This window comes from Lactuca saligna, chromosome 7 (genome assembly GCF_052625555.1).
Source record: "Lactuca saligna cultivar CGN05327 chromosome 7, ASM5262555v1, whole genome shotgun sequence".
Taxonomy (NCBI): Eukaryota; Viridiplantae; Streptophyta; class Magnoliopsida; order Asterales; family Asteraceae; genus Lactuca; species Lactuca saligna.
In genome coordinates this window covers 20,354,787-20,365,485 of record NC_136423.1, presented here as the reverse complement: position 1 = coordinate 20,365,485, position 10,699 = coordinate 20,354,787, and the positions used below count along the sequence as shown (strand labels likewise).

Below are 10,699 nucleotides of genomic sequence, written 5' to 3'. Positions count from 1 at the left end.
AAATAAATATAATTTACCCTAATAAATGAAGGTTTTTTTTTGCTACATGTCACATTATCATTCAATTTGCCAAATATTATTTTTTGGTTATTTTGAATTAATTTTTTTCCATATATAATTTTATGAGTTTTTTATTTTATTAAATTTCATATAATATTTTAATGTAATAATTATAATAAAAATAAATATAATAATAAATTGATATCAATTTCATTAATGGATTCACTTTCAAATTTCAAAATTCTCAAATTAAAGTTTATTAATTTTTTTTGTTTATTTGTTTAGATTTAAAATATAAAAAAAACATTTCAATTTTAATAATTCATTAATTTTTTTTTATTTTCTTATAAATTTAAAGTTTTCAAATATTTTAATTTTTATATATAACTTTTTTTCTTAAATCAACCCATATAATATATAACTTTCACAACTAATCATTTTAAAATACTTAAAAAATTACATGCGTCAAAATCAAGAATAACCTCAAAAGATTCTTATAGATTTTGTTTGTTTTACATAGTCATTACATTCAATAATGAATAATCATCCATAAAGGTCCAATTTTTTTGAATCTCAATACTTCAGGTTACCTTTGAGGCTTTGAAAGATATTCCTTTTGACTTTCATAGACCAAATCCAAAGTAACTATTTGACTTTAATCACACTACAAACGTTACAGCATTATGTACAAGACACTTCCTCCACGATATGTGTGTAAGCGGCGTGCCATATTTAATGCACAACGTACAACATGGTTATGCAGGGTCAGAAGATTCTGGTTGAAGATGCACTATTTTTAGATAGAAAAATCCTCAATGTATACGTATAGAGAGAGAAACATTTATAGATTTAGAGAGAGAATATGAGGATTTAGCTTCTCACCAAATCTGGTTCCAATGGAGATACTATCTTGTTCGGTTAGTTTTGTGAAATCTGGAATCAGGGTTTCGTTTCCCCCTTTTAATTTCCTCCAATTCGTTCTGATTTTCTTGGCTTTCATCACGAAATCTACCTCAATTCACCGCGATTTCTCAGAAGTTCCGTACTCTCGATACTGTAATGATGTGGTTCGTGAATCCCCATTTACAGAAACCCAATTATTGCGGGATGATTTCCTCCGGTTAGATAAAGCGGTGTATAGCTTAGGAAATGAAAATCCCCAATTCAATTTTAATCCCGTTTCCTCTCAAGTCGCATCATTTTCCACCCGGGAAGCTTACGAGACGAAATCGAAAGGGATTGTTAAGGTTAATGCCGTTCTTAACCTTGTTGGGCCGGGCATTATTGATTATTTTTCCGGCAATACTCCACGGAGAAGATTACGGCTTGTTAAGTTCCGGCCACCGCGTTGGGAGCCTCGTACAAACGTCGGAGCTGGGTTTAGGTTATTCGGGTTTTGGGATTCGGATTTTGGGAAGCTATGTATGGTTGGTTCAGGATCGGTAAGTACTTTAACCCCTATGAATGTTGTTTTCAAGCTTGATTATCCCAATTCTTCTGTTCTTAATACTAGTTTGATCAATGGTACATTACAAAGCATCACGCCTTCGGGTTCCGCTACTTATTTTAAACCCATTTCGATCTTGGGTGTTTCACGTATGGGGTATAATTATACTTATATCAATAAAGAGATCAACAACGATGGTTTTAGCATCTACGATGATATGGAGAACGCCTCTCTTAGTCTACCAGATGCCCGGACGGCTTACAAGCGTGGGATATGTTCGGTCATAACATGGGGTCTCAGATTCGAATTGGATTACAATACCTACGACTGTGAGAACGTTTCTTGTAGCTTTATAACAGTAGGCGATGAAACGTTTCCACGTTTCCTGTCAATCAAAGTCGTAGATTGCTTAGATGATGGAAAAGTCCGGTACATTTTGCAGTTCTCTAATTCTACATACGGTAGAGGAATGTCATTTTATCCACTCACTAGTCTGGTTGCAGAAGGAGTTTGGAACAAGAAGAAGAACCGTCTAGAGTTAGTTGCATGCCAACTGTTCGATAAAATGTCTGCAAGAGATTGTTCGATTAGATTAGCTTTCAGTTTACCTTCAAATCTTAGTCTACAAAACAGGAGTAGTATCATAGGGCGAATGTGGAGTACACAACGAAAGAATCTTGGCCATGTCTCTATTTATAGCCCTGCAAACCTACATTCAAGAATCAAAGGTGCATCATATGAGTATTCCCAACATAAAAAGATCACAAATTTATGCTCAAAAACCCTCGATAGTAACACAAAAGGAAAGAAAGAGACTTACCCAGATGAAAATTCTCCAAATTTACGGTTTGACATGTTGGTGAAAAACAAGAAAGGACAAATGGCATATGGTTATGCATCCCCTTTTTACATCGGTGACCGATTTTATTCATCTTTTTCCATGATCGAAGGGAATCATAGTTCAATAAACGAGTACATTAACATTAGCTATGTCATGAGCTTCACGACACGTGGCGAATTTGAATTCGGTGGTAAAATCCCGGGGTCAAAAATGGTTGAAATCTCAGCAGAAGGCGTGTATAACACCAAAAATGGTGTTATATGTATGATTGGTTGTAAGCATATGCCATACGAAAAGTTCCAAAAGAAAAGATCCTTAGATTGTGAACTACTAATCAACATCAACTACTCAAAACGTGGGTCGGTTCACGGGTCGATCAAATCCACACGAACAAGACCCGACCCGTCATACTTCGAGCCCGTGGAATTCGGGTCGAGCTCAATAACAACAGTCCAAGCGAGAGAATCAATATGGCGAATGGATCTTGAGATCACCATGGTTCTAATTTCAAACACACTCGCGTGCATTTTCATCGCATTCCAACTCTTTCATGTCAAAAAGAATCCCGAATTCCTTCCGGAAACTTCCATTATCATGTTAACCGTTCTCACCTTGGCTCATATGATCCCACTTTTACTCAATTTCGAAGCGATTTTTATAAAAAATCGAAAGCAAAACGTGTTTCTTGGAACCGATCAATGGCTAGAAGTAAACGAGGTTCTTGTTCGTGTCATCACAATGGTCGCTTTCCTTCTTCAATCCCGTTTGCTCCAACTCACTTGGTGTTCAAGAAATGACAATGAGAATAACAATAACAAAAACAAAAACCTCTGGGAATTTGATCAAAAGGTTTTATATGTAACATTCCCGTTATATATATTCGCGTTTTTTGCACATTTGTTACAACTTCAAGCATCAAAAAACGTGACTTTTTGGGGGGAACTCGAGTCTTACTTCGGTATAGTTCTTGACACGTTCTTGATACCACAAATTGTGTTCAATTTGTTTTGTGATACCCGTAACATGGTTCTTGCTCCTTCATTTTATATCGGGTCTACAATTGTGAGATTGTTGCCTCATGTTTATGATATTTATCGATCGCATAGTTCTTTGTGGTTTTATGATAAAATATATGCAAATCCTGGGATGGATTTCTATTCAACAGTTTGGGATGTTGTTGTGTGTTTTGGTGGGACATTTTGTGTTCTTGTGATTTATGTGCAGCAACGATTTGGGGGAAGATCAGTTTTGCCAAAGAGATTTAGAGAAAGTTTTATGTATCAGAAAGTAGCTGTTACGACTCAAGAAGGATGAGTTTTTTGGGCTTGTTGACTTGTAATGTTGTTGGTTTTGCTTTGTATGTAAACTTAGTTGTAAAAGAAACAGTTTAGATTTATTTCTACCTTTCATATAAGAAACTTCGTTTGTATGTTTTTTTTTGTTTTTTATGAATTGTAGGCATTCTATTAGCAACATGCTAACATCCTTTATTAATAATAACAGTTAATAACCAGTAATAGCAATGTCACTTGTATTTCATTACAATATATGTAACAAATTAGGAACATTCATTTTACATATTGGTGCAACAAAATGTAAGTATGTTGTTATTATGGGTGAAAAAAATACATTGGTTAAAAGTACGTTGCTATTCACTGCAATTTGACCAATGAGCAACCCCTACACAAATATGTACATATTGAAATGCAAAAAATCTAACCACTAAGGCTAAAACTCTGCAATTATGTTCAAAACATCAAACAAAAAAAAAAAAAAAAAAAAAAAAAACAAATGTTTAACAATACAAAATAACGATGCAAAAATGGCTCCCATGGTGAGCAGCTTGATGAATTCAAGGACATTATCGTCATTCTTACACCCAAAACCTGAAAACCAAACATACAAAAGAGTCAACTCCAAATCAAAAACCTTAAAACTCACACACAAAAAAAAAAAACACACGAAGTTTCCAATATGAAAAATGACAAAACATACCCTCGATATCACGACTCCAAATTAATATTCTTCCCAGTAAGAATCCTGGATATCTGAAGTCCTCGACTAAATGCTTCATTAAACAAAATCCTGGTCTGCATGGCTTGAAATCCGGGCATCCATGACAAAAAAGCAAGAGGGGCCAAAACAAACATTCCAATCAACATATCATAAAGCCGAGCCAATGAAACAACTGTATCCCAAACAATTGAATTTTCCAAAAACGGCCTCAAAACTTGTGCAATCGATATAATCCCCCAACCAGTAGGTATAAACGCCAAAACACTCGAAAACATGTCCAAAATCGTCAATTTGGTAAACTCCAAAAGCATCAACACCACAACCACAATCACAAAACTCACAAGAAGCTGAACAAGCCGGTATTTTATATGCTCTTTCGCCGCAAACTTATCTTGTGCATACGCGATCACAATATAAACCGAAACCGCAGCTATCATAAAAACCCACGAAATCAAATAAACAACTATACTCGTACTATTGTCCGCGATTTTCAAATGGTAAACAACACCATATTGAAAAAAGAAGAATCTTAAATCCAGAATTATTTCCAATAATTTCCCCCATAAACCGGTTGTTCTCAAGTGATCTTGTTCTTCATACCACCACGTTTCCCAACTAATATCCGCTTTCGCCAACGACCCGCCCGAATACCAAATCCATCTAACAAAATCCTTGAAGTCATAAACCGTTTTCAACCAATCGAAACCCGACGGGTTGAACGCAAACGGGGCCATGATCCACGAAACCACTAAAAACCAACTTGAAATATTCAAAATTATGTAAATGAAATTCGATACGGATAACGGGGTGTTGGACGCGTAAACCGTTAAAATCACCCCGAGTTCAATCGCTTTCACGAAATGACTTCGCGCGTATAACCGATAATTTTCCGCAAATTTTTTATGTTCAACAACAAACCCGCGACCCGTGGCCCGGTATTTCGCCCCACCGTGTAATATGGTACGCCCGAAGTAATGGCTGCGGGTCCCCAACGAGAAAGTGAAGAAAACCGAGGCGAGCTGTAACTGCATTGTTAGGTAGTCCCATACAGCGGATAAAAACCCGTGTTCTAACGAGTTTTCAACTATCATTGGTAAAGCAGTGAAAACCCCGATTTGGACTACAAATTGTTGGTTTATAATCGCCCCAAATGCTTTGTTATACTTTGTATTGTCCATAGCAGCCCCCTCGACCCCACTCAACGCGAGATAAAGCCGGCCCCACAAGAAAGTATAAACCATAACAATCATCATCATTGTGTTGTAATAAAACCCGACAGTCGTGTAAAAAAATGACAGCATCCGGAAGAAGTCGAGCCGGTGGCCCAACCGATAAACATCACGGCTCAAAACTTGTTCGCCGTTTCCGGACGCGACTTTTGCCTCAAACATTGAAATTTGGTTCAACCCGACATCCCGACCCTTTCCGATTTGAATGTATTCATGATGTGTTACATTTCCACCACGTAAGGTGCAATTGAAACCCGCGAATATGTCTTCACTAATGTTGATTACTTTTGAGGCTTTACTGATTCCGCCACGTGTCAAGAACCAGAACCGGTCGAACACGTCCGGATGCCCGTAATGCATCCGGACTTTCAACGGGTTCGCGAGAACCCGTTGACCGAGTGTCACGAAGCTCATTTCTTGCGTTGACATGAACCACGCGAGCGAGGAGACGGACCCCGTGAAGATGTTTTCGCGGACTCCTAGGATTGTTGGCTTTCGGATCCCGTGGTTGACTTTAAATTCTTCTAGAAGGTTTCGCATTTTCAAGGCTTCTTCGAACGAATTATCTTGGTTCATGTCGATTGTTTGTAACGCATCGCCACGCGTGAAAATTATCGCGTGGTTTTGGTTCTCGGGCTTTCCTTCCCCAAGCTTCATCGGGCCTGGTAATTTTATGCGGTAAATTTCTTCTTCTTTCTTTAAGTGGTCATTGTACTTTACAAGAACCGAATAATACTCGACTTCAGACCGACCCAAACGAACCTCGTCCACATAAGCAACCCGAAGGGCCTCATTGTTTTTCATTAAAATCGCGATATCTTCTGCTTGTGGTTCGCCTTTTTGCTTCTGGGACCCGTAATTCTGACACGCAACAACGTATACAAACTTCATAATTGCAGACCCGGTCTCGCTAACGGTCCGGTTCAAACCCCGCGAACCCGCCCGGTAATCGACAGTTTGTGACCCCTGTCTGATTTCCACTTCAGAAGCGGAATCAAGATACGCGAGAATTTTCAAAGCCCGATAATAATACATCATTCCCCGAACAGTTCGGGCCAAAGTTTGGCCCCGATATGAGGCCCAAACACGAAGGTCTCGGGTTCTTGTAGTGAAAATTTCATCGTCATCTTTCATCCCATCTCCACGCATTCTTTCCATAAAATTCTCCCACTCGTCTTCGTATATTTTCTGCAAATAAAACAAAGTGGAAATCCCGTCATCGTTCGGGCTTCGAAGCGCTTCTTTCTTATACAAAACATCCTCGTCATAATACGGAGTCAAAACACTAAACGCCATCATTTTCTCGACTTGTGGGGCCCGCGGGATGTTCATGAAAAGCGAGTTGCTAAAAAACGCGATCCGTCTCCGGGCCTCGATGTTTCTCGGAATGTTCCGCATCGAGTCCCGGGATTTTAAAATCGTGTGCAACCGCCGTAACTGTCGGTGAAAAAACGCATCTTCGGGTTTCGGAAACCGGACTTTGTTCACGAAAAGTAAACCCTCTTCGGTTTTTGCAGGGTTCCTCGGGGCTAAACCTTCTTCAATCAACTGGAACGCGGGCTTTTTAGTTTTTGGGAGCTCTTTAACCATGATCTCGTAAAGCGCTTGCAAAATGTCAACAAGTTTGTTCATGTTTTGAACGGGTGCCATCAAAGTTTCAACAAGATTGATCAAATTCACGTGAATCATCGGGAGTTTTTGCGATTTATAAAATTTCATAAACTCGCCAATCGAAACCCAATGGTCGATTTCATCGAATAACCGTTTAACAATCCCGTATTCTTCGGATCTTTTTTCAATGATTTCGGGTAGTAAATACCGGATACTACAATACGCCTCGATCACTGCACACCGGCGATACTCGCTGTTACAAATCCGGAACCAAACCCAGCGGTCCGGTGCACCGGAAAGTTCACTGGCCTGGTTGAGTGCAAGGCTGAGCTCATTACCCAAAAGCACACACGGCCACCGGACCACCATGATCCCCCAACAGGTAGGCGGCAACTCCATGAGCTCCACCTCTCTATCGCTAATTAGATCTTCTTCCCTCATTGTGAATATAATTTCATTCCAAATCAACGCGAATCTTCTCGCATCAACTTGACTCGATTCGAGTTTCTTAAACGGTTGACCGAGCCCGTACCGGAGTTTGACCCGACGAATCGCGTTACGAAGCTTTTGAACAAGAGAATCTTTAGCCGTCACGGATAAATCTTCCGGAATCAAATTAAACTGTAATGCGCTCGCGAAAAACTGATATCGTAACCTTAACTGCTCGATGTTCCGGATCTCGCCCAAATGAGAAAACAACCCGATAATCGACCCGACTAGAGCTGAAAAAACCGTGTACCATAACTGCATGTCAACTAAATACATCAAAACAATGGGAAGCCAAACCAGAACAATCGCCATTCGGTTTGTGTTGCTGAAGAATTCATGCCAATTGTATCGATCGAGATGGAGGTTTGCTAGGGCTTTTGTGGGGGCCACGAGCGGTTTAATTTGAAGAAAGTAAGAAAATGAGAACTTTGAGAGTAATATAATGATCCAAAAGAGTGTGTATTTGATGTTACTGACTAAGCCTTCGCGTAAACCTCGTCCTACATAGAGTCGGGAATGGAACCACCATGTTAGCATGTCGAAAAGTATGAAATCGGTTTCTTCAATGAAGTTTCTGACCCATGGGATGATGAAAAGAAGCAATGCGAGGAGTTCTGGAATGATGTAGACTAATCCGGATTTTAAGAACACGATGATTTTATCATTGGCGGCATCGGACCACCGCCCATCTGAGTTTTTTTGGATCCAGATTTGGATGTAGAAGATGGTGAAGACGATGACCCATGTTAATGATACTATTGATTTCATGATCATACGAAAGAGAAGAAGTTTTGAATCTTTTGAAACCAGACTGTATTGTGTTCCTGCATCGAGAATTGATTGACCGAATCGAAGACCAGCCCATGTTATGAAGACTGTGAGTAATTCAACTTGTACATCACGATCTTCAAGCGCCTGCCATGGAAACTGTGTTTCTCTCCAGGCTACAATCATGGAGGCTTGGAAGAACAAGATGAGCAAAATCCATAATCGGTCGAAGTTTCTGAAGATGTTCCAGAATGTTCGTTGCTCCACGAATCCGGTTTTACCGATTCGGTTTATGGCTTTGGGGTCGTCTATGAAGAAGTTGCAGGAGAGATCTAATGGCCATTTGAGTTTCTTGAAGCATTTGCGACTCCAGAAGAATTCGTTTATGTCATCGTAATTTCTCCAGGCTGAATGTGGGGCTTTTCCGTTTCTGCTTCTGTCTACTTCCGTTTTGATTGTTTTGTAAATTGGGGTGATGATTTTGTTCAGAAACGCGTTTTCGCCGGAGATGGAAGGGTTGAAAGGACGGCCGGTGTTGGCGTCTGTGTCACCGGAGAGAACTTGGTTTAATTCCATAGTCATGTGATGGTAGATGTAGCAGAGACATTCTGGTGTGAATCGGAGATTCCCGGCTTCACCCCAGATGAGTAGGTACATAGCTACGTATAAAAGTTCCCGGCGGTGGGTGTCGGGGTTTTGACGGAAATGTGGGAGGCGAACCTGTGATTTTCGTCGGAGGAAAGAGCACCATGACTTGTAATTCTTAAGAAGTTTCCGACGGAATTCCCGGAGAACACCAGGATCGAGGTTATCGGCGATGGCTGGCGGCGGGGTGAGCCGCATTTGGGCGTTCGCAAGGTGGAGGACGAGATGCTCCCGTTGATTCCGAACGTTGTCGTTTTGAAACCCGAAAAAAGCACCGAGCCAATCCATAAGGTCCATCCCATCTCGCCATTCTCTAAACGGCGGCCGACGGAGGTCCCCGACGGCGCGTAGAGCATCAGCAGCCGCCCTCACTTCTGGGTACCGAAGAGATGGATGATCAGAGAGTAAACTGTGTATAGGGATTATGTTATACGGCTCCTCATGCCTCGTCGCATGTGGCGGCGCGTCGGGATTCCCCCGTCCGCGAGTGGGTACTGGTCTTTGCCTCAAGTTCATCTCATCGGAATTCTAACAGGTTTCACGATCTGGGTATCTTCTCAAAACCACCCTGCAATTCCCAATTCACCATTTTTACAACAAACAAATACACACACCACACCAAGCAAAGTAAAAATAGATCAAATTGAACAAAAAGAACGTACCTGTATGATAGGGGATTGAAATTTACACTTTTGATTACTCCCAATTAACCAGTTTCCAAACAAAACACACAATATATCTACAAGAACACACGCAGATAGATACAGAATCTCAAAACGTATATACTATATACCCAGTAAAGTAATAAACAAAACCTAAAGTAAAATAGCGTACCTTTAGGATATGGCAATTGAAATTTTCTTTTTTTGGTTTCAAATTATTGGGATTTTGTGGTGGGTTTTTGAGGGGTGTTTGTTACTTGTAAGTTACAAGAATAGTGGCACGTGAGGCACGCGCTTGAGAGGGAGAAGGTGGGGGAAGATCTAAGATAAGAGAGAGAGGAGCACTTAAGATGGGTGCGACCCACACAGTGAGGGTGTTTTTATCTGTTACTTAATTCAATCAAAGTAAGCAATAACACTCTGATTTTATTTTGTTTTTCTTTCAAAAATCTTTTTAGGTCATAATATATTAATATTATTCATATTCCTTACCAATTAGTTATTAAAAAAATAAAAATCGAACATAATTCTTGTAACCTAATTTGAGAATATCATTTTTTTTTGTAAAAGTGTATCTCAATGATTTGTATCTATTTTTACAACCTTTATCAAAATTCAAATGACTAAATTAGTCCATAATACAATACGTATACGTGGAGGATTGTGGTTTCAGTAGAGAAAATTTATTTCATGATTTTATAGAAAAAATAAATACAATATGTTACCAAAAGTACTTGAAGTATATATGAAATTGGAAAGTGGCAAGTAAAAGACAAAACTTGTAACAGATGTATCACATGCAGTGCACGAGTCGCATATAAAATAATGTTTTTTTCCATGGCCGCCTTCTCGGGTAGATGCGTGCTGTGAATCCTCGTGTTTTACAAACTTTGAAAAAAATTAGGTTGTTTGGGCGCAATTATAAGCGTATCTAATCCAAACTTTTTTTTGATAAATATACATGGTCCTGTGGTTTATTAAAAGTTATAAC

General features: G+C 39.5%; 2 protein-coding genes, 1 non-coding gene and 1 pseudogene across 4 annotated transcripts; 2 read left to right on the top strand and 2 right to left on the bottom strand.

Moving 5' to 3' along the window:
• The first annotated feature begins 896 nt into the window (after positions 1-896).
• Positions 897-2,310, top strand: LOC145006726 (uncharacterized). The gene is made up of 2 exons (XM_078965785.1): positions 897-2,175; positions 2,240-2,310. Exons 1-2 carry the CDS (start codon positions 897-899, stop codon positions 2,308-2,310), a joined length of 1,350 nt encoding a protein of 449 aa, XP_078821911.1.
• A 17-nt stretch (positions 2,311-2,327) lies between these two features.
• Positions 2,328-3,602, top strand: LOC145006725 (uncharacterized). The gene has a single exon (XM_078965784.1). It carries the CDS (start codon positions 2,328-2,330, stop codon positions 3,600-3,602), a length of 1,275 nt encoding a protein of 424 aa, XP_078821910.1.
• Positions 3,603-3,993: 391 nt separating this feature from the next.
• Positions 3,994-10,067, bottom strand: LOC145004208 (callose synthase 11 pseudogene; annotated as a pseudogene). Its single transcript, XR_013662320.1, has 4 exons — positions 9,881-10,067; positions 9,709-9,785; positions 4,284-9,614; positions 3,994-4,174 (listed from the first exon to the last, which is right to left on the bottom strand). The product of XR_013662320.1 is annotated as a callose synthase 11 pseudogene (transcript).
• On the bottom strand, positions 6,504-6,582 carry LOC145007834 (small nucleolar RNA J33). Its single transcript, XR_013663196.1, has one exon. It is a non-coding gene; the product is annotated as a small nucleolar RNA J33 (small nucleolar RNA).
• Positions 10,068-10,699: the final 632 nt, after the last annotated feature.

Excerpts from the sequence above, each read along its gene's own strand:
- LOC145006726 (XM_078965785.1), top strand. The coding sequence starts at position 897 with ATGGAGATACTATCTTGTTCGGTTAGTTTTGTGAAATCTGGAATCAGG. Across the intron at positions 2,176-2,239 it reads CCTACATTCAAGAATCAAAG|TAACACAAAAGGAAAGAAAG; the intron begins GTGCATCATATG and ends AACCCTCGATAG.
- LOC145006725 (XM_078965784.1), top strand. The coding sequence starts at position 2,328 with ATGGCATATGGTTATGCATCCCCTTTTTACATCGGTGACCGATTTTAT.